This window comes from Peromyscus californicus, unplaced genomic scaffold, assembly GCF_007827085.1.
Source record: "Peromyscus californicus insignis strain IS unplaced genomic scaffold, ASM782708v3 Scaffold_10__1_contigs__length_136768540, whole genome shotgun sequence".
In the NCBI taxonomy this organism is placed as follows: domain Eukaryota; kingdom Metazoa; phylum Chordata; class Mammalia; order Rodentia; family Cricetidae; genus Peromyscus; species Peromyscus californicus.
The window spans coordinates 54,713,381-54,737,075 of NW_026294391.1; the positions used below are offsets into that span (position 1 = coordinate 54,713,381).

A 23,695-nucleotide genomic window follows, 5' to 3' on the forward strand; every position below is an offset into this window, starting at 1 on the left:
CAATTACGGCAAACATAAGTAGAGGTTTAGTATCATTAGATCATCAGGGAAATGCCAAAAATACCTACATTAAGATCCTACTACATACTTATCAAAATGATGAATTGACAGAAAATATTACATTGAGAAGGATATGGTGGAGTTGGAACTCTGACTCCTGGTAGGAATATAAAAAAAATGTGCATTAGGGGTTGGCTAAGTACAAGCAGCTCAGTGGTGGAGTGTAGATTAAGTCGCCAGCATCACACAATGTGTTATAGATGCAGAGGACATCTAAAAATGTAACCCATTGAAAGAAATCATCTAAATGGTCATATAACTTTTGAAAATATTGAATAAATAAATAAATAAATAGTGCCAAAGATAAGTATCCAGGCCCAAATGTTTTAACTGAAAAAGTCTTCTCTCTCTCTCTCTCTCTCTCTCTCTCTCTCTCTCTCTCTCTCTCTCTCTCTCTCTCGTATGTGTATATGTGCATGTGTGTTTAAATAATGAGATTTTCACAGCCTTTTCGAGAAAGTAAAATCACAAAATTATTTGAGGAAAGTTTGACAAAAAATATGAAAACATTAAACATGTTATTACCAAGCAACCTAAAGAAAAAAATTAATCATATAGCCTTATACACAAATGTTCATTTATCTGTAATGTTAAATGTTTATAGAAGCTTTACCTGTAATGTTGTCAAGGTACAAATAACTCAAAGATAATGAAATCATGGTAGATGGAAAGACATACTATGAAGAAATAAAAGTGAGAAACTAGTGATTTGTACAATTACCAACCTCACAATAATTATGCTGGATAAAGAATAAACAGCAAAGTAACAGTACATGCATGTTTTCTGCTACATAAAACCTCTATGGGTGTGTGGTTTCCATAGTGTAGCGGTTATCACGTCTGCTTTACACGCAGAAGGTCCTGGGTTCGAGCCCCAGTGGAACCAAGGTAGCGACTTAAATGTTTTGCCGGGCGGTGGTGGCGCACGCCTTTAATCCCAGCACTCGGGAGGCAGAGCCAGGCGGATCTCTGTGAGTTCGAGGCCAGCCTGGGCTACCAAGTGAGTTCCAGGAAAGGCGCAAAGCTACACAGAGAAACCCTGTCTCGAAAAACCAAAAAAAAAAAAAAAAAAAAAAAAAACCCTCTATGGAAGACTTGAATTATTATCAGAATAATTGTGGTAAATTCAAAGTTCACAGCAAAAGAAAAATGTCAGTAAGCTACATGTTTCCATTTATAGGAGAATGAAAATGAACCTGTGTTGTCAGAAAGTGATCAGTGGTTTCTCACGGTAGGAGAGATGTGGTAGGAAATAGAGGGAAGAACCTCCAAGGAGACAGGAAGAATGTATTCAAGAAGACAAATATACCCATTGTCTTGAAGGTGGTAATGATTTCAGAGATGCTTAGATATGTCAAAACTTACTAAGTTGTATACATAGTAAGTGTGCTTTATCTTACATAAGCTAAAATTCTATACCCCTAAAAAGCTGCATACAATCTATACATCCATCAATAGCTTTAAATGTTTTTTGTCTTAGTAAGATTATCTCTGTATTAAGATCTTAAAATATTTCACCACTATTTTTCTAATTATTGTTTTCTTCTTTTAACATTTAGATAACATATTCCCTTCAGAGTTATTTTTGTGTCTCATGAGAGAGAGATAATCCTAAGCTTAGCAAATATAACAGGCAAATTAGCATATTATTAGCCTCTACTATAAACCTTAAAACTAATCTAATTATGCTTTCCTAAGCAAAATAAAAATGGTTTTAAAAATAATTCATCTAGAAAAATGATACTATTAATACATTTTAGGGAAAATACAATGCACATAATAGTCAATGAGCTAATATCAAATAATAAGAAACAAGCAAGCTGCTAAAACAGAAAAATGGACAAAGGTTTAAAAGGACATATGAAAAAGTAGAAAAAGAAACAGCTCAGAAACATGAAAATGTAACAACAGCTTCATTGGCAATCATAAAATGTATATTAAAAGAACAATATATCACATTTTTCCATTAGACTAATTTATTACAATGAACTAGTAAATAATTGGATGAAAGTCATCTTTATAAGCTCTGTTAAGAGAGTGATTTGCATTCATTCAAGTGGCGACTTTGAATGTCCCTTTCATTTTCATCACTTCTAGGACTCTCATTGAGCAAAAAACACTGACATAATTATATGCTGATAACTTCCATGCAGCATTCCTCAAAGAAAATTTTCAAGATCATATAACATGAATCAGGTCACATAAATTATGATTTATCTAGAGATGAATATTATGTAACTATTAAAATGTGATGTAGATTCATAGGAAATGAAATTGAAAGATTTAGTAAATATTTTTAAGTAGCTGATAGGGCGGTATGGATATGACAGCACAATTTAAACATGGTTTTGCATGTGTACGTATGTATTAATCTTTACTTGCTTTTTACTGTTTAACCAAGAACCAAACTTTTAGGAATCTAACATACCTGAGTTCAAATCTCAGCTGTATCATTTGTTACCTAGTCATCTTAAGTAAAGTTATTTAACTTCTCTGAAACTCAATATGCCAATCTGCCCAAAGAGATTACACCTACTTCAAATATAATGGTCAGCTAGTAAATAGAAGTACTTTTCTAGTGTTGATTCCCTTCTTCTCTCTCCAGGACCTATTTTAACAAGAGAATGTCCCTACTGGGGGCAATTTTGTCTTTGAGAGCATCTTTCATGTTGCCATAGAAATATTTTGTTGTCACAACTGTAGAAATGGGAATGGTATGTAGTAGAGAAAGGCCAAGGATGCTGCTAAACATGTCATTCATATAATACACAGGACAATCTCTACAACCAAGAACTATTGGCCCAAACTGCAAAATAAAGTCAAGGTTGAAAAAAAACTCGCTTTATTAAAACTGCATAAGGATGGCAAATAATTACTGAATGTGGGTGGGATCCAAGAAAAATTTTAGCCTGGATTGAGTTTCTGAATATATTTTGAAAAAGTTCAATAGAGTGAGGAAACAGAATACATGGTATGTTAGTGTTTGTTAGATGGGTTTTTTTTAATATCCATCCATCCATCTATCCAACCACTCATCCACCCATGCATCCAACACTTCCAATAGCACTAAAGTGAGCATTATTTCTGAAGACAACCTCATCATTGCTACCTCTTGCTCAGTTAGATGTAATTGTTGCCAAGCATTCATAACACACTAGATCAAAGGATATTTCCATTTAGATGACTCTGTCTCACACTTCAGAGAAAGCAGAGGTCCTTAGAAGGAAATACCTTCAATTTTCTGTTTTCTCATTAACATCAACACTCATAAACTCATCTTACCTTGTCCCCAGTTTCTATTCAGGAGATAGAAACCTGCACTTGTGCCCTCTACCCCGTGTGATTTCTTCTCAGTGCCTGAAGGACCTTCTTCCATCATTTGCCACTTTTGTACATACTAATTCTCTGCAGCATTCAGACTCATTGAACTCTCTCTTCTGGACCATTCTCCCTGACCTGGCATCATACACTTTTTCATCTTTATTCCTCAACCTGGTTGACTTTCATTGCTCATCTTTTATTTGCTCCTCAATGTAGCTCATGGCCACACCTCTTCTCTTTAAGAATGTTTTATAAATTTGATTATTTATTTTTGTGTGTATACATATTCTGTCTGCAGGTTTGTCTGTGCACTACATGCATGTCATGCCTGAAGGCCAGAAGAGGGCGTCAGACCCCCAGGACTGGAGTTAGAGATGGTTGTAAGCCTCCATATGAGAGCTGGAAATTCAACCTGGCTCCTCTGTAAGAGCAGCAGGTTCTCTTCACTGCTGAGCCATCTCTCCAGCTCTAAATAATGTTTACAGTAATCACCTATTTGCCAGACCCAAAGGACAACTTTGAATCCTCACTTTGACTTTTCATCAGTATTGCAACAATAGTATTTTCATCAGTATTGCAACCTAGTCCTTCTCCAACAATGTCTTTCCCATTCCTTTCTACTTTCTGTTTGATTTGGAGCCTTACCCTGTATCTGTCTCTCCTTGGTTCCCAATAAATCTTGATATTGTTCAGGGTTGTGCTCTCAATGCTCTGGTACTCCCATGAACATAGACTCACCACAGCATCCATCCTTTTGCACTTCCCATACTCCCAGACTCATCTACATTTTTCTATATCAGTGTATCTAGTTATTCAGTGATGCCATGGACATCTCAAACAACATTTTCAAAAGCATCACCACTTGACTTCTCTAATTTCTTACCTAAAACAATGGTAATGCCCAAGCCAGAATCTGTACATCATTCCAATATCCTCCCTGTCTCTAATTTCACATCCATTTACTCACCAAGGTTTCCTAATTACACCTCCTTCTATCTCTTTGATCTCTCTCTCCTGTTTACTGCCACTGCCTTAGCTCAGAGTTTTATGTCTTTCTGATTACTACATAGCTCCTAATTGTTCCTTTTGCTTCCAGTCACTCCTTTCTTGAATCTGTTTACTCTGGTATATGCTGGGTGATCTTTCTTAACTCAAATTGAATTGTGCTGTTCCTCAGTTTAAAAGATCTCAGTGACTCCTCGTTGTTTTAAGGACAAAGTTCATATTAAATTCCTTGATTATCAGGAGGTACTCTAAAATCTGGTCACTGCTCACAACCTCCAGCACCTATTTTCCTATATACTACCCTTATGCTGAGTCCTGATCGCTCTTTCTGCTCTTAGGTATTTCTTCCTTTGACTTCATAATACTTCTTTGCCTCTTTGGTCTCTCATTCTTGTATGTACCCAGAGTTTCAGTGATTAGCAGACCACAAACCCAATTGTGGTAGAGGCTACTCACTGCTCATCCTAACACCTATCCTCTCGTTCCTCCTTAATAGAGGTCACTGTGTTTTAGCTGAGTACCCATGCTGACATTTCTTAGCCTCTCGTTGTGGGGTGAGGCCATGGAATTGTTTTAAACAATGGAATATAAGTGGAAATGATGCACATAACCTTTTGAATTGTGATGTTATAAAGAGGCTGTATATGTTCCATTCTGCTTCTTTTCCCTTTGTCTCTGGATGGCCCAAAAAAGGACAAATGGAACCCTAACTAAACCTTAAATATTGAGTCCATGTAATGAGGATGGTGAGGTATCCTATCATGGACTGTCACCTCTCGTTTTCTATACAAGGTAAAAATGAACATTTGCCTTACTTGAACCACTGAATTTACAATACCTTCTTATAGAAGACTTCTACTATAGGGAGTTCCCTGGTATCTCACTTAATCTACTCTTTTGACTTTCAGGATTCTCCTCATGAGTGAACTGCTGTGAGAAAACTTCTGTAGCCAGATGTGCTAGTGTACAAGTGTGGTCCCAGCATTTGAGAGGCCAAAGCAAGAGGATCCAGGGGTCAGGCAACCCTGAACTATATCACCTTATATTTCACCCAAAGTAAAAGGACTGAAAATGAAGAGGAAGAGGAGGACAAATAGGAGAAGACACGAAAGAGGAGGTTGTGGTGATGGAGAAAACACCGCCATTTCTCCACATACCTCTATAGAATACAGTGCACATTTTTATCATGATATTTAACACATTACATCCCAAGTATTAGTTGAATATTAATGGGAATACAAAATTCTGAGGCAATCATATTCATTTCCTGACATCAGAGACTTCCCACTCATGTGTGTGTAAAAGGTAGGGTGGAACAGGGCACCAGACAAGAAGTTGCAGCTCAACAACAGTTTTTGCAATGAGCAGATGAATCTTGGCTACCAGGCCCAGCTACATTACATAACAGACACCTTTTCGCCATGTGTCCAACTGGAGTAGGAAAGAGAGTGTATCACACCAAGGCTCCTGAGTCTGGTTGGAGTCTGGCTCAGCTGTGTTGAGGTTTGGCTTCTTACTAGCTATGCGACCCTAGGTAAGACATGAGGCTTCAGTTGCAAAACAAATATAATGACTACCTCATAGAGTTGTAGTCACTGAATGAGATTATGAGCCTAGACTGCAAAATAGTATGCTATCGATATATGGTAATAATTATAAATATTAACAACACTAAAAAGAACTGACATCTACGTATACTTGGGTAAAGACAGGGGCAGAAAGAAATGTTGGTTGTCAGGGGCAAGATCAAAGGAAGGAAGAAATGGGGTGGTTGGAATGATTCTGTGGTACACACACAAACAGGGGATATGGACTCAGGGGCTCTCCAAAGTCTCTGCCACATCAAATGATCTTTTTATCCCTCCCCTCATTATACAATCTACATCTCACTGACAACAGCACTTCCTTGAGGCCTGCTTTTCTTTAGGAAGCAGCACCAAGTTGACTGAGACACTAATCAGGAACCTTCTGAGACCTGTTCTACCAATATACCAGTAATCAGGCCTTAGAGAAGGTAAATGGGAAGCTTAAAGCTGTGTTCTGTTTAAATGAGAGATATATAAAAAAGCAAAGGGGCCATATAATCCCGGTTATGTGACCACTCTGAAATTAAAATGTGGCCTGCATAACCCCAAAGTCATCACAGATTGCAACATCCTTCCCAAAGCTGGTCTGCAGATGTAAACCATGGAGCCAAACTTTAATGTGGAAATTTTGGCAATTCTTGTGGTAAGAGAAGTGATTTACCTCTTTCTGTTCTGTGGGCCCTCTAAAGATCTCACTTTGTGTATTTTTGTTTTGTTTTGTTTACTTCTGGAAACAGGGTTTCATTCTGTAGCCCAGGCTGTCCTGGAACTCATTATATGTAGCTCAGGATGGCCTTTAACTTACAGCAATCCTCTTGCTTCAGCTTCGGGAATACTGTTATTAGTTGTGTACTGCCTGGGCCACATCATTTTAAGGACGAACTTTAACGTATGTGCAACTCTACTGCCTTTGAGAAGGGAAATGAAGCAAATGGTTACTTTGCTCATTTCACTATTGTCTAACTTTTTTTTTTTTTTTGGTTTTTTGAGACAGGGTTTCTCTGTGTAGCTTTGCACCTTTCCTGGAACTCACTTGGTAGTCCAGGCTGGCCTCGAACTCACAGAGATCCACCTGCCTCTGCCTCCCGAGTGCTGGGATTAAAGGCGTGCGCCACCACCACCCGGCTTATTGTCTAACATTTACTGTCTAACATGCCAACCATACTTCTTCCTCGGGGCCCCTGTAATTGGTTTTTAGTATTCATAGAACTCTAAGATAGCTTCCGTGGCTTATACACTTACTTAATCAATTGTGATCACTGTCTAAATTTCCCATTGTGAAAGGCCTTTCATTGTCTTATAAATATCAACCTTTACCTTGCTTTATTTTTTTCAGAGTGTTTACTATCATTTGATAAATATATCTAATTGGTCTTTCCCCAGGAGAATATAAGACTCATTTTAAAAGGCTTTTGTTTTGTTTATAGGAGTATTCCCAGTGCCTAGAAGTTTGATTGTTACATAGTATGAATTTAGTAAACACTTATTGAATGAATATCATGGGGGGCTTGAGAACAGGGCTATGACCTACAGACTTAACTTGAGTTTTCTCTTACACTTTCTGGTATCATTGTAAAGAGAAGGGGACAGCGATAAGAGGAAAAGAAGAAAGAGTGATTCTAGCTGTTGACTGAGACAAGTGACTAAAGTATAGCTTCAATAGTACAAACTTTTCCCAAGGTCAGGCAATGGGTCAGGGTCTGTTTTCATGGGAAGCTCCTATACCATATTTATGTTAGGCACAGTTCTAAGTACTTTATGTATATTAACTTACTTGGCGACTCTTCCGAATTTCTTTTCTCTCCAAAGAAAACTTGGGCTTTAAATACATGATTAGTTAACTACTACATTATTGTCAGCACAGATTTAATCCATCTAGCCACACCTTTTGACAATATTAAAAGAGGAGAGAATGGTTGAAAACATAAATGAGAGAGGTAAATAACTATCCCAAGAATCTGACAGGGCATTGGTTCTCATTTTTCCTTCGTTGTACTCTGGGGTCTCTTACATAGCTAACTAAAACAGTAAGTATGCATAGTTAACTAACAGAAAGACTAGATCACCTTGGAGAAGAGGCTGGAGAGGGGATTTGAGGCCAAGGGCTTGGCTGGGAATAAAGAGTGGGTATTTTCCAAGGCCACCTGATAATAAGTAGCAAGGCCATGTTATGAACTCAGAAGTGCCTGACTTCAAGGCTAACACTCTTTCTACTATATAAGAAGGAAACATTTAAAGTTTAACAAATAATTCTTTGAATGGGAACAGGGTCAGACAGAGCTTGTTTTCCCATGCATCAAAACTCTAGAAACTATAGGACTGACTGATTTCCCTCTACAAAGTCGGTAAGCATACAGAGTCTCTTGAAGTCACTGAGAGTGAGGATAGGAAAACAATCTCAGAGAGCGGTCAGAATAGACGCTGGGGCCAAAATAGTGCTTATTTGTGGACACATGGTTAGTACTGAGTTGAATCCTCAATGTCTGATCTAAAGGAAATCAATATCCAAGACTATATTCTATTCAGATAGCTGTTGGCTGTTGCCTGGGGTTGGAGTCAGGTGTCCAATTCCAGGACATTTGTCTTCTTTCTAAACAGTTCTGAGGACTAAATCTGGATAATAACACTTAGATTTTGGGGCACAGCCAGAACTGGGGGTTCATAAACTACTACGTCATGTATTTAAGTATGAAAATAAAGTTTAATGTAAGGTAGTCATTTTCAAATTGTCAAAAAAACTAAGAGATCAAACTCAACTCTTGCAAATCTTCACAGAGCTGAACAACTATGGAGATTCACCCCACATGGGGTTTCCAGGTTGCATATATCAGACTGTAGCAGAACAAAAGAAAAGAAAAGAAAAACAAAAAAAAAACCTACCTGGATTTTCTATAAACCAAAGCTATAATATCTGGCCCTGAAGAATCCCAGCTTTCTATCAACTCTCCATTTATACTCTGGCTGATACTAGATTGAGCTTTTCTGAGGTCTGGTTATATTAGCATAAACTGCATTTTGAACTACATTAGAAACAAAGGTGGCAATGGGGTCAAAAATAATAAGCTCTTAGCATTTGGCACAAACCACTTTAAACATCAAATGTGTCACCAAGTTTGCTTGGAGTATGTACAGAACTTGGAAAATGTCACGTCTGCTGTAAACAAGAGCCAACTTTTAAAAGAGGGCTGTCATTAAGACTGTCTTTTGACTCAGCAACACATTTTCTTTAAGATTTTTTTAGATATAATATTGTAGAATGCTATTTAGTCCTATTCATACATTGTACTTACGGAAAAACTAATATTCAAAGAGGAGACATGACTTGCCCAAGGCTCCAAAACTAGTAGAAGGTACAATTGTGATTAGAGCCCAAGTTCTAAGGCCCAATATAGTATCCTTTCCTGTAAAGTATAGCATCTTCTGTAGAAAATAGCCATTGTCTTTCATTAACTATATTTACTAGGTCTGTAACCCATGCTCTGATTGTCTATCCATTCCCCTGGTTGGTTGCCTTGGAATGAGAACACCAAGGGAATAAAAGAATGCAGTCAGATCCTGCTAAGAATGTTCTGACTGGAATTGATAATTATGTGTTTTCTACTAAGAATGGATTGGTAGATATCTTTTGGACCAGCATAGAATGATTTATGCTGTGGAAGTTAAGAGCTTCTTTACTACAAGGAAATATAAGTAAATAAGGGTCTCAGGACCTCTAAGACAAGCTTATTTTACTACAATGAATTAAAGGGCAGGTAAAATGATTATAGGAGAATGTCACCACTGAGATCAAGTTCATTTCCCATCCATATTATAAAACACTGGTGGAAGGGGGTATGGAGATGGGCAATGTGTTATATACAAAGCACTCAATACCTTTATCATATTGAATCATCCTAATAACTCTGAGGTAGGGCTAATTATTAGTCTCCTTTTTTAAAAGAGGCAAACACGGCTCAGGGAGATAAACTGACTTGCTCAAGACCACCCAGCTAGCAAAGAATACAAGTAGGACTACACTCCAGTGCTGTCTGGTTCTAAAGTTATTTTCCATTCTTTTCATTGCTTTCTCATCACTAGAGATAGTTGAAAATCCTATATAGATAACCTGGACACTTCCTGGGTTCTTTGTCTTAATCCAGAGAAGTAGCAGTAACCCAGTCATCAGCCACAAAATCTCAGAGAACAGAAATAAACCACACAATCTCTCAGTGCTCCTTCACTGATCCCTAGCCTCTAAGACTCTTATTGGCACAACTGTCTGACTGCAGAAAGTCAGGCTGTTCCAAGTCTGACTGCCAGAGTCCACCATCTGGCCCTGTAGCCTACTGACCCCAGTCTTACTATATCGTCTAGACTTTGACCGGAGACTTCAGAGCACTCCAAAGCAATGGCAGAGGCAGAGATAAAGTCTATGAAACAATCACTGTCTACTGAGGAAAATGGTCTATACGATTTTGGAAATCTTTTTAGATCTTCAAGGGCTAAGGATGTAGCTCAGTGGTAGAACCTAGCAGTTCACAGGTGCAGGGCCCAAGGTTCTCTCCCCAGCACTTAAAATAACAACAATAAGAAAGTTAATAATACCTTTTTTAAAATCTGATTCTTTATTTATTCTATTTATGTGTGTTTCCACCTGGACATGTAAACTAGATATGAACAACAACAATAAAAATATTTGATTTTGATAACCCACAACCAACTTAGCCTTTCCATGTCTCATTACCTACCAGTAAAATGGGAGAAAAACTCATAGAGTTGTTGGCAGGACTCAATAGGACGTTGACTATCAAAGGTTTAGCATATAGTAAGTACTCTTTCAATGCTATCTACTGTTTTTGCTGCTGGAATGGCTGTAATGCCATTGGAGAAAGGAAAGGGGGAGGAGAATGGAGTGTTACCTTTCGCTGAATCTTCAAGAGAACTATCAGGGTGACCAGAATCGAAAGAGTGACTCATACTGAGCATTTCAGGTCTCTGAACACTGGGGGCAAATGTCACTCCCAAATGCACCCTGTACTTCACACGCCGTCTCATCGGATTTGGACATGCTTAGTCACCTGAAACAAGTCCTGACCTTGCTCCAAAGGCTAAGAGAATCAGGCTTCTGGAGAGTGTGTGAAGATCTCAACTCAGCCGGGGCTGAAATCTCAAAACTGTATCTTTAAAGATTCACTATGACTAATGAACACATCTGAAATTTCTCAATCTTAATAATTCTCTGCTCAAACGTATTTTTCTTCGGGTTACACTTTGATCCCAATCTTCATACTTAAAAATATTTTTCTGAAGATTCATTTGAAAATGTTTGTCAAATTCTCAGCTAACTACATATTAGATTCTGAAAATGTCCTAACATGTACAAGCTAATAAAAATGTTATTTTTAATAACTTTTTAGCTTAACCTTATAATTTCAGAAATTAAACACAATGAAGCACAGATCTGGCTTAATTAGATTCTCGTACCCTCTCTATATGCCTCTGTTACGTATACCTACATCGCATGAACACACACACGAATGTGTGTGTACTATAAATGAATATGTGGATGAAGATAGGTACATTTTAAAACATAAATATAAAAACAAGTTTTATAGTAAAATGCATTATAATTTGTATTCATCAGTTACATTTCAAATTAATCTTTATATCTATGTGTGTCTGTCATTTATCCCACCACAAAGAAGAGGGAAAGGTATTTTACTGTTCTCTTGCTGCCCTCTGGCGGCAGACTCAAATTCAAAGAAGCTATATTTCAGGAAGCAGCAGCATACAGGGCTGTGGGCTGTGTCCTCTGGGCTGCTAGACTGGGTGTCAGAAAAATACATAAATCAGAGTTGTTTTTTAAAAGGGAGTCTTGTTTGCCTCCTCAAATCCATCATGTTGCTACAACATCAATGAGGGTTTTTTCCTGGATAAGTTCCTATTTGGACATTTGGGAACACAGGCAGCATTTGAGTTCTCACAAACTTCGTATTGAGAACAATCCAGCTTTCTCTGGCTAGTTTACAATAAGAATTGCCCTCAGTCATTTGCAGCAAGGACTGCGTCCTTCAGTTTTCCAGTCCCTTCAACCATGGCTTCTAACCATTCATCTTTAGAGACAGTAAAATGACGGGGCGGGACACAGAAAAACTTCCAGCTACAGTAAAATCCAGTTTGGCATATATTAGTAGTGGATTTCCTAATTACCTTGAAAATAATTTCTTTCCCAGAAAACTACACTAAGACCATGAAGCAACTTTGTGCATAATTGAAAAGCAATTACCCACTCACTAGAAGGGAAATGTTGGACTACAGCTGTAGTTCAGTGGTACAGCGGTCATAGTACGAGTGATGCCCTGTGTTCCATGCCCAATACTAAAAAATACATATAAGGAAAATGAAAGTATTCGAATACACATATTAGCAGTGCAGAGGGGACTTAACAGAAGCAACAACAACTAAGTCAATGTCAGTGATACAAAGACAAACACAACTGACTACTGTTCTTAATATTTCACTTGAAAATAGTGAAAAAATCCATTCCTTGAGATGCAGCCTTAAGCCGATAGAACTAGATTTGTCTGAGTTTCACCACTTAACACGCTCAGTATCTCAGCATCATTTCAGAGTCAGAATGAGGACTAGATGAGCTAAGAGTACAGTTCACCCCACTGCACCCAGCCTGATTCCAGGTTCATTGCACAAAAATCTAAGTCTGAGGAAGTTGACCAACTGCTTTCTAGCACTAACACAGTTCAATCAAGAGCAATAAATGAGGAAAGTGCTAATGTTTGGCTGTGTGGCTGACAAATGCATTTTAAAAGCACGCTTGAGATAGCAGATAGGCAAGGATTCAAAGCTGGTACCTGAGCCCTTTTATAAAGTACTTGTGAAGAACCATAGGGATATGACTCCAAAGTCTAGGAGTGGGAATGACGTTGGAGTAGTGCACTTTGCAAAAAGAAAAAGGCTTTATGTAAAATGAAGTGCCTGGGTCAGGAGATCTTTAAAGTCACTTTCTAGTTCTGATATTCAAATGGATCCACCCCATATTCCATCTCCTGAAGGAACATACAAAACTGTCCTCAGAACTAAATCACTAAGAACTGCCTTCCCAGCTGGCCAGCCCCTCTCTTTCCCTGCAATTCCCAACAGCTTCCCAAAACAAAATGTTCAGAAAACAAAAACCAACCTTACTTTGTCAATCGAAATTACCTCTGTGTCTCAAGCCAGCAGTATCGGGTTCGGGAACCCTGCTACACACCATTCCATGAGCTAAAGAGACTGAGAACTTCAGAATAATTGACAGTGCTATTCTAGGGGATTAGTGTAGGGGGAGAACTTCCTTTCCCTCATTACTTATCTGCTCTCCTACTTAGAAATTTAGAGATGATTCAAATTACTTTGAAAAAAAAAAGTGCCAAGACAGATCTAGGAATGGACTCCTTTAAACATCAGTTTGCCTTATACATTTAGCTTTTATTTTCAGACTATCTGGATATTCTTTTAAAAAAGAAGCTGATAGAAAAACTTAAAACCAGTGTGTTTAAGCCCTTTCTATTAAAGAGCAAGCATAGATGGAAAAATATTACTGAAATTATAATATATGTCAACTGAAAAATCATATCCCATTAGCTGAACAACTTGGCAGGAACATATAATCCCTAGTACTTGCCAAGCGGCCTCAACTCTCACATATATTATCTCTTTTAATCCCCACAACTATTCTAGGTAGTTACACCTACATAAGGTCCATAATTTCTGGAACAACCTCACATATCATTTTTTTCTCTTTTTCAAAAAGGGCAATTTCATAAATGCATAGTAAACTAGAAGTTTTTTTCTATATCCACATAATATGTTTCACATGAAGTAAACCCCATTGGGATTAAGGTCACTTACTCAAGAGCAGATCTTTTGGTAAAATTAAAGTTGGCCTTTTATCTTTAAAATTTATAGAATTTTGGGGAGGTTTGTGGGTTTTGTTGGTTTTGTTTTTTGAGACAGGCTTTCTCTGTGTATCCCTGGCCATTCCTGAAACTTGCTCTGTTGACCATGGTGGTCTTGAACTCACAGTGCCTCTTCCTCCTAAGTGCTGTGATTAAAGGCGTGTGCCACCACCACCCAGCCATAAATTTGGGGGTTTTGACTGATAACAGACTAAACATTCCATCATTGTTCCTCTATCCACTCACAAATGAATAAGGACATTTAAAGTGAAGTAAGTCAGGGCATACTGAAGCATTTCCATGGCCCCTTTCTGCCTGGAGCTAAACTCTTCACTCAAGATATAGAAGTTGACCACCAAATGTTAAAATTAGGATATTGTATTAGTTACTTTTGTTGCTGTGATAAAATGCTATGACTAAGACAACTTAAAGAGATTATTTGGAATTATAGTTCTAGAAGGAAAGTCCAAAATGGTGGGGAAGTATGGAATGGGGGCAAGGCCAGGAAGCAGAAAGATCGTATTTCTATCCACTCACAGGAAGCAGACAGAGCAGAGCAAACTACAAGAGAGGCAAGTGGGACAAAGCTAAACTCTCAAAGCTGACCTCCAGTGATGTCCTTCCTTCAGCAAGGCTCCACCTCCTAAAGCTTCTAAAACTTTCCCTAAACAGTGCCCCCCAACTGGCGATCAAGTATTCAAATATCTGAACCTATAGGGGACATCTGTCATTCAAACCACCACAGACATCTTCGAACACAAATCTTCACTATGTGGATGGCCCTTTGGGAACTCTATTCTCAAATATCCTTGGCCTTTTCATCTCTAATGACTATCCCCACCACTGAAGTAGCCTAGTGTAGATTTGAGTTGTGTTACATCTGAGTTCCAAAACATGCTCATTCCATGACCCTGGACAAGTTACTTGACTACACCTTCAATTATCCTAATGTGAACTTTAGTGTAAAATGTCTCCCATAATGCCTGGCATACAGTAGTAATATAATGGAGAAATTAAAATCCCTGCAGAGGTTTCATGTAAACAGCTTTTGCTTCTCTCTGACAAATGCTCAGGAGAGTAAAATATGGTTCCACAGAAGTCCATGCTTGGTTTGTTTTGCTTTAATTAAGAAACTGCACATCTATTTTTCAGAGAAGCTGTCCTATATTTTATTCCCATTTGAAAAGCATGACACATTTGAGCTTCTATGTACCCACATCACCATTTTGGATTGTCACTATTTTTTATTTTAGCTGCTCTGGTAAATATGCAGTGCTATCTCATTGGGGCCTTAATTTGTATTTCCCTACTGGTTAGTTATCCCGAACAACTTTTAATTTCTTACTTGCCATCTGTATATACTGTTCATAACTTTACCCAGTTTAATAATTACAATGTGTGATTCTTTGTAGTTGGCTTTGAGAATCCTTTATATATTCTAGACATGAATCCTTTGCCCACTTGGCAGCAACTCTCATAAAAATCCAATCTATTGTTTGCTTGTTTTTCTTTTCTGGGTTGGATTTGGGTGTCATGCTGAAAAACTCTTCAAAAAGTCCAAAGGCCTGCAGACTTTCTCCTATGCAGTTTTTCAAAAGTTTATCTGCAACCGAATACTCCATTTTTTTCAGATGATTTTGCTTCTTTTTACACAATCCATTTCGAGTTAACTTTTGCACATGCTATAAGATTTGAGATTCACTTTCATTAGCAATGTATGTGCAACTTCCCACAGCATCAAATAGGAGTTAATGCAGAGACCCACAACTGGACAATGTGCAGAGAGTGAGAGACTTTGGACTAAATCCCAGCACTGAGAAGGGAAGTGGACACGAAGTCCCATCCTTAACCAAGAAGCTATTGCAATTGATATCTGCTGGGGAAGGGAAAATCAGTTTTCTTCAATAGTGTCACTGTTATATCAAAAACATTCCAGGGTAGCCCCCATGCCTAGAGTTGGCCAACACAAAGCAAAGTACATTTTTTGTGGCTTTTTATTTTACTTTGTTTTCCTTTGCCATTTTCTGTCTTACTGGTTTCTTGTTTGATTTGAATTGATTTTTGGGTTTTTTGTTATTGTTGTTTTGATAGAAAGGACAGAAAGAAAGAACATTAAGTTAAGTCAGTTGGGAAGTGGGGAGGATCTGGGAAGAATTAGAGAAAGGGAAAATCATGAACAGGATATATTATATGACTAAATAAATAAATGAATAAATAAAATTTAAATATAATAAAATAAAATGGCTTTCTAATTAGTCTTCTTCTATTTCTGTTTACTATAGCTATTTTTTCCCACAACAATTAGAATATTCCTATAAAAAATAAGTAAAATCATGTCAATCCACTGTTGAAAATCCACTTTTTGTCATAGACAATAAAGCCAAAAATCTTTGCAGTGGATTCTAAGTCCTACTACTTCCCTTGCTATCCTTTGAACCTATTCTCGTCTATATAGATTTGCCTATTTCCTATGTCTAAACAAAACCTCACACACAGGCATCGACGGATGGATGGATGGATGGATAGATGGATGGACAGACGGACAGACAGCTTTGACAGCTGGATGATAGATGATAGACAATTATGTTTTGTGAATAAATCAACTCATCAATAAATGAAATCTAATCATTACACCAGGGCTGAATTAATTATAGGCAATGGGCCTAAATGCCTATTTTTATAAGCAGTTAGTACAACACAGCCACTCCTGTTTACATATGGTTGCTTCCCTACTCTATAGTCAACATTGGCCAGTGACAGAGTTCTGTAGCCTCCAAATCCTAAACTGTTTACAATATAGTTGTTTAAGAAAAAGTTCAGTGACCCTTTATTTAGATTCACATTAACAATGTTCTCTGCATACCTTCAGAACTGTCAAATCTAACTTGCATCAAACTGGGCTTTCCTTCATCTCTCCCAAACTTTCCCATTCTATATTCCTTACAAAAAAGAGAGTGGCTGCATTCACTTGGTCAGGCAAATAAGAAATCTAGGCATCAGAAACCCCCTTCCCTTGCATCTTCTAATTACTAAGTCCTAATGCTTCCACCTCTCTCTTCTTCTTCCCACTGCCCTAACTCAGAATATAATTTCTTTGTGCTTCGATTACAGCACTGCTCTCACTGTGCGAACTGTTCTTCAGACTACAGCCTAAACACAGCCCCTTTTACATAAGGCTGATTATAGCAATGCTTTCCTAGCAGTGGCAAGACAAAATCCACACATTCCAAACTCATCAACTATGCAGCCACTTGTTTTTCAGCCCTGAGCCCTGGCTGACTCCAGTGTAATCTGCTACTCTTATTGCCACGTCATGTTCGAGTAACACAATACCAGCTCTGGGACCTTTATTCATACTGGGCTATCTGCTTGCAACTCATTTTGCCTGTTTCCCTTTTTGTTCACCTTTAGAATCTGTGATGAAAATTTTTAAGTGTCAGACAGATTAAGGAATTTCTAGAGACATTATTGAGAGTGAGAATGAAGGTGTTACCAAAAGAGGTTATCCTGTGAGTCTAAGTGGACGACATAAGGAAGATCTACCCTCAGTGTGGAAGAACCTATCTGATCTCTTGGGGCCATGAAAATGCAGAAGACTAATTTTTGAACGAGAATTTTCTTCAGATGCTTTGGACATCAGGACTATCGACCTACCAACCTCTGTACTCCTGCTCTTACACCAGGGTATCACCCCTTCCAGGATCCCTTTGTCTGTAGCCTTTCTGTCTAAGATGACTTATACTATTGGCTTCCCTGGTTCTAGGCCTCTGGAATTTGACTGAGTCATACTACTTGAATCCTGGAGTCTCTAGCCCATCATAGATGGACTGTGCTGTTACTTCTTTGCTGCCATAAACACATTATCCTTATAGGGCTCCTCTCTAGTATCTATATATGTAACATACTGGTTCTACCTCTCTAGAAAGCCCTAATTATAACAGTACTACTAATAATAATTACAAGGCACATTGTGTAGACCCCAAACTGTCACTACACATCATGACTAGTAATGCAGTAGTACCTAATGTAGTACTTTGGCTCTTAGTCAGAATATCTCTTGTTAATATTTTTTAGTTGACACATATTATACATATATATGTGGCACAGTGTTATAATTTCATACACACACAGTGCATAAGAATCCAATAGTAGTTCCATCTCCTTATATATTTATTGTTTCTTTGTGATGAGACTCACAAATTCTCCGCTTTCAGCATAGTTTATGTGTGACAGTCACCCTATTGTGCTATGGAAGACTGGAATTGACTTCTTCCTAACGGAGTTTTGGCATTCATTATCTTTGTCACTTCCTAGAGAAATAACCTTGGACCTGTGGCTGTCACCAAGGTTATAATCCTCTTTGAATTTCTGATGACAAAACTCAGAAAAGTTATGAAAGGTTTTTGAAGTAACACAGACAATATGGCAGAGCACACTTTTTCCTCATATGCCTTCTCCTATTCCTTTTTAAGTCTCAGTTGGGAATGTTCTGAACTAAAGACTTTACCTTCCTGAGACAGCACAGCCACATATGCCTTTTATCCCAGCACTTGGGAGGCTGAACAGACTGACTACAAAGTCAAGGCCATCTTGGGCTCTGCAGCAAGATTGTGGCTTAAAAAAACAAGGAAAAAGAAGCAAGGACTAGTTTCCTGCATCTCTTCTCAGTGAATATGATTGTAAGATTAAATTTTAGAAAATGGAATGTAATAGAAACTATGTCTAACTCCCAGATCAGAACCTTAAAGCAAAGTGTTATAAACTCTACTTCTGTCTGTCATTCTTTTCAACTGCTAGAATGTAGAGAATGAATGGCCATTGGGAGTAAAAGCAGTATATTAGGCTCAGAGCACTAAGAAAGAACAAAGAATCCTGATTATATCAAGTCATCTTGGTTGGGTTATTTTACAACCAAGAAATAAACATCTCTTATATTAGAGCCATAGTATGTTTACGTGCAGCATCTCAGCACCTGAGCATCTTACTTAATGTAGTTAACAAATGATCAAGCTTGGACTTGAGCTATGGATAGACTCAGACTCTATCAGCCTCCACAACTCAAACAAAGTTCCTTTAAAATAATGCTTCCCATGGAGGGCACTGTCTGTTAAAAAGCTCTTACAAATATAAGATATTTGTGGCAAGTGAACAATACATGTTAAGAAGTATTTCTTGTCTCAACCACATTACCATGTTCATTTTTGTCTCCCTTTATTTTCTCCCCTTTCATTTGACCAAATTATAATATATGCTGCCTTATAAGTTATACATGACATCAAATACTCTACCTTGAAACATTTTAGAAAGCGATGTAATTTAAAATAAATATACTGATTTATTTATGGTCTTGAAAGGGGGTTCAAGATTTGCTATCCTAAAATATGGGACTTGACATTTGAGGAAAGAACAAACGTAAGGGTTCTCAGACATTCTGTTACCCATTTTCACTGAAGCAGGTCATAAAAGAATTTTCTGACTTTCTTCTAAAGTATGTTATGTAAGTTAAATCAAGAGGAATCCAAAGAAAACAGTGGTAATTTCAAAGGTACAGAAACACCAAAAGAAAAAAAAACTGGAACAAACAGGCCTGCCTCCAGTGTATTAGCACTCCATCAGACCCTATTGGCCTACAGTCATATTTCTCTACAACTATATACTTCATCATACAGTACAAGTTTACCTGTTGTTTGGGGGTGTTATTCTAGAGTATTACCAAGTCATATGTCATATAAAACTTACATAGATGTTTATTTTTCTCTTATTAATCTGTCATTTGATTAGGGGGTACCAGTCATAGACTTGGTATTATGTGAAGAACTATAACTCTTCTATCCTATAATTTCATTGTATATGTATCACCTTCTTCCTTATTATTTTCCTCTGCTTAAATATATCACCACACTCCCTGGCTAATGTCGTAGAAACAGTCAGTGGCTTTTTTTCTTTAATATTCCCAGCATTTGCCTGATAATAAAAATAGTACATGTTCAAGCAACAGTTGCTTAATAGATGAAATGCCAAGTGTTAGATTTAATGTTAAACATCATTGTGGCCAAGTTTAGTGGTGCAGACCTGTAATCTCAGATACTTGGGAAGCTTGGGCAGGAGAACTGTAACTTCAAGATCTGTCTGGGTTACAGAGTGAGTTTAAGGCTGACGAGGACACCCTAGTAAGACTCTGACTGAAAAAAAGTAAAAAGAGGACTTGAAGATAGATAAATGGTAGAGTATTTCCTTATCATGTACAAGGCCCTATTTTTAATCTATAGCTCTTCAAAAAAACATGTCATTGTGGCACAGTGGGATTTCTTTTCACTGTCAACTTGAACCAAATAATAAGACACACAACTTTGTGTCTGTGATTCCAACAGTCTGGAAGATAAGTCAGGAGGATGACAAGTTCTAGGTTGATCTACATTACATAGTGAGTGCCAGGATAGCCAAGCCTTTTATAACATGTTTTGCTTTAAAAATCTAAATAAAAGAAAGAAGAAGAAAGAGAGAGGGGGAAGAAAAAGAAAGAAAGAAAGAAAGAAAGAAAGAAAGAAAGAAAGAAAGAAAGAAAGAAAGAAAGAAAGAAAGACAGACAGACAGACAGACAGAAAGAAAGAAAGAAAGAAAGAAAGAAAGAAAGAAAGAAAGAAAAAGAAAGAAAGACAGACAGAAAGACAGAAAGAAAGAAAGAAAGACAGAAAGAAAGAAAGAAAGAAAGAAAGAAAGAAAGAAAGAAAGAAAGAAAGAAAGAAAGGAGAGAGAAAAGGAGGGATGGAGGCAGGCAGATAGACAAACACAGTTAAGGGAGACAAGACAGATGTCACTTCTTTGGAGGGGAGATATTAAAGATAGGAAATGATTACCTTGCCAAAGTGTTCAATCAGGATTTCTACCACAATGTTCTGGAATTTGATGTTCATCATAGCAGCCACAGTGTCCTCTTGAGCTCTCATCAGGGTGGGCCCAAAGATCACCCCCATATTGGAAGGTGTCATAAGATTCTCTTTGCTGTGCTCACACACACTGCCAGAAGAAAAAGAAAACAATGAAAAAGATTCATTTTTCTAGTAACTAGGACTATGCTACGTGCTAAAGGAGGTAAGAGACACCAAAAAATAGAAAAAGAAGAGGCCTAAACCATACATGAAAGAAAAAAACACAATGGAAAAAGACTAGTATAGTGGGTAGCCATTCCACACAAGATAGTACATGAATAGGAGCCAAAGTGAGAGAGAAGGACCTGAGTTAGCAACCCTGAAGGAGTTACGAGACAGATGTGGAGGTAGTAAAGGGTGTCGGGAGGCAGGAGAAAGGCCTGAGTGTGTGCAAGGCAAGGGGGACAGCAGGTAGATTAGGAGTACAACCCAGAGGTGGAGGGCTTTCCTAGCACTCCATTTTGTTCTTAAAAAACAACAGTGGAAAGGGTGCCTACTAGTCATTCTAGTGAGGAATGTGGCCATTCTAGTCCCACAGTTAAAAAAACAGAAACCTGAAAGGGCCAAAAGGATACTAGTGTTGACTGTCCCTTGACCATCTTCATCTTTTGCAAAACAAAGAAGACTGAAAAAGCAAATTCATGGAGTGACAATTGCTGAGCTAGGGAGTAGCTCTTGCAATCTGATTGTCAGATCTCTACTCTGTAAATTCTTACCACTGGCTACCCACCGCTTATAGGAGAAGGCAAAAAGCCTTTAGAGAGGACAGTTCTTCTGCAATTTGTTATCTTTCTAAGAACCTCCATTATAGGCACTGCTAACCTTTGACAAGTGTTGCACTGAACTGCTTAGATTAGCGTTTTCTGGCTACACTATGGTTATTGCAGACAGAATTTCCTAGCTTTCTCTTATGCCAACCCTTTCCCTTAAATGTCCCCTATCCCCCATATCTGGTCTTGATTTGCTTAAGGAGACATCTATCTCCTTCCAGGTGGCTGCATCTCACTGGAGTCTCATCTGAAAATGAAGAAGTAAAATTTAGAAGTAAAGACAGCCTTCTTTCTGGGTGTGAGGAAGACAATGGATTCCTGGTCTCCCTCTCTCCTGATTTCTTCAAAATGTCTTTTCAATTAAAATACAATTATACCATTTCCCTCTCTCCTTTCCTCCCATACCCTGCTTACCACCTTTCAATTTCATGTCCTCTTTTTCTTTGATTATTCTTGCTATGTATAAACATATACACAAATACATAAATACAACCTGCGGAGTCCGTTTAGTGTTGCTTTGTGTATATGTGATTTCAGGTCTGACCATTTGGTACTGTCCTCATCTTAACTAATAATACTGGCAAGGAGAATACATTGCAACTTTCAGTTTAATTATCTGCTTCTTCTACTAGGTGGTAAACATCTTCCAACTGTGTTCCTGGCACACAACAGTTACTAATTAATTATTTTTATAGGAACTGAACTCCACTAAAGCTCTTTTAAACTACTAGAGGCAGGCAAGTGAAAGGCATGCAGCCCTTTGGCCAGTTTGGCTGTGGGGGTGTAGAGGTTAGAATAAGGGGCAGGCCAGCTGCCCACTCAAAATACAAATACTCAAACCCACCTAAGCCAAAGGCCCTGAGAGACTGACCCATCAACAAGCAAGTTCTTGACATTAAGTGGGTAATTAAGGGGGACAGAATCCTTAGACCAATCTTTATAATAAAGTCTCTTAAGCCCTTAACAAAGGCTGGGTGCCATTCAGATGGTAATGAGCTGCCAGCATTCAGGCCTTTGATATTTCTGGCTGCTGATCAGTCCCTTTCAACAGTTTAAATGCCTCTGCAATTAACCTTTATTCTTTAGTGACAGAATTTGTTCAGTTATTAAAATAGAAAAGAATCTCCATGCTGCCACCAAGTGATCTGGAATGGTTAAACCACTACGGACTAGGCAAGCGCCTTCATCTCCTTTTGTGAGCCTTGAAGGGACCTGAGGTTTGTTCAATACCATAGCAGTTTGCTGAATATTCACAACTGCAAAATGAGGGGTATTTTATTCTGAGGTCTGAGCTGAAGCACCCAGGGTAAAGTGGTCAGTAATGTCAGTTTGGAAAGGCAGGTGATGCAAACCTGAATTTGTTGGTGTTCAAGTGTAAGCATATTCCACTGCATCTTACTGCCTGCTTCTGAAAATTCCTCTTGGGAAACAGCAGCGTCTATGGGAGGATTTTAAGCTGAACTTACTTCTATTTCTCTGAAGGAGCTTCCTACTCTCCCTACTATATTTACCTTCCACTGTCTTCCAGTGAAACCTGGGGAGATTCATTTGCAAGTGCTATCTCTCCTTTTAGGACACACTTTGTTTTCGGCCCAAGGGATGGATCCTAGAGCTTCATCCACACTAGGAAAGGTCTCTATCATTGAGCTACACCCAAGCTATATACATTTTTCCATGTAGAACCTTTTTTAAATGCACACATTTTTGTTTTATCTCATTTAAAAAGATTTTATTCGTTGAGAATGTCATACAATGTATTTTGATTATATTTATCCCCCACTAGTAGTCCCCCCAACTTTTCCATACCCCCACTATATGTCTTCTTTTTTACTTTTAAATTTAATAACCCATTTGACCCCAATTTGACTCCCGTACTTCTGGGTGTGGGGCCATCCACTGGAGAGATAGTCTTACCAGGAGTCACAACTTTAAAGAAAACAGATTTTCCCTCCTCTAGAAGCAATCAACTGTCCATAGCACCAAAGGTGTGTGTGTGGGGGGGGGGGTCCTAATGAACTCCTTGCCCCTCCATGATAGAATGCTGGCGTACTTGATCTTGTACAGGCATCCACAGCTGCTTTAAGTTCATGAGT

At 38.2% G+C, this 23,695-nt stretch overlaps 1 protein-coding gene and 1 non-coding gene across 3 annotated transcripts in view; one reads left to right on the forward strand and one right to left on the reverse strand.

The window, feature by feature from the left end:
- Ophn1 (oligophrenin 1) overlaps nt 1-23,695 on the reverse strand; it is a 358,580-nt gene that overhangs the window by 28,842 nt on the left and 306,043 nt on the right. For both annotated transcript variants that reach the window (XM_052733231.1, XM_052733226.1), the window contains exon 19: nt 20,761-20,920. In XM_052733231.1, the coding sequence (XP_052589191.1) occupies nt 20,761-20,920 (160 nt within the window). The remainder of the gene's footprint in view (nt 1-20,760; nt 20,921-23,695) is intronic.
- Trnav-uac (transfer RNA valine (anticodon UAC)) lies at nt 873-946 on the forward strand. The gene has a single exon. It is a non-coding gene; the product is annotated as a tRNA-Val (tRNA).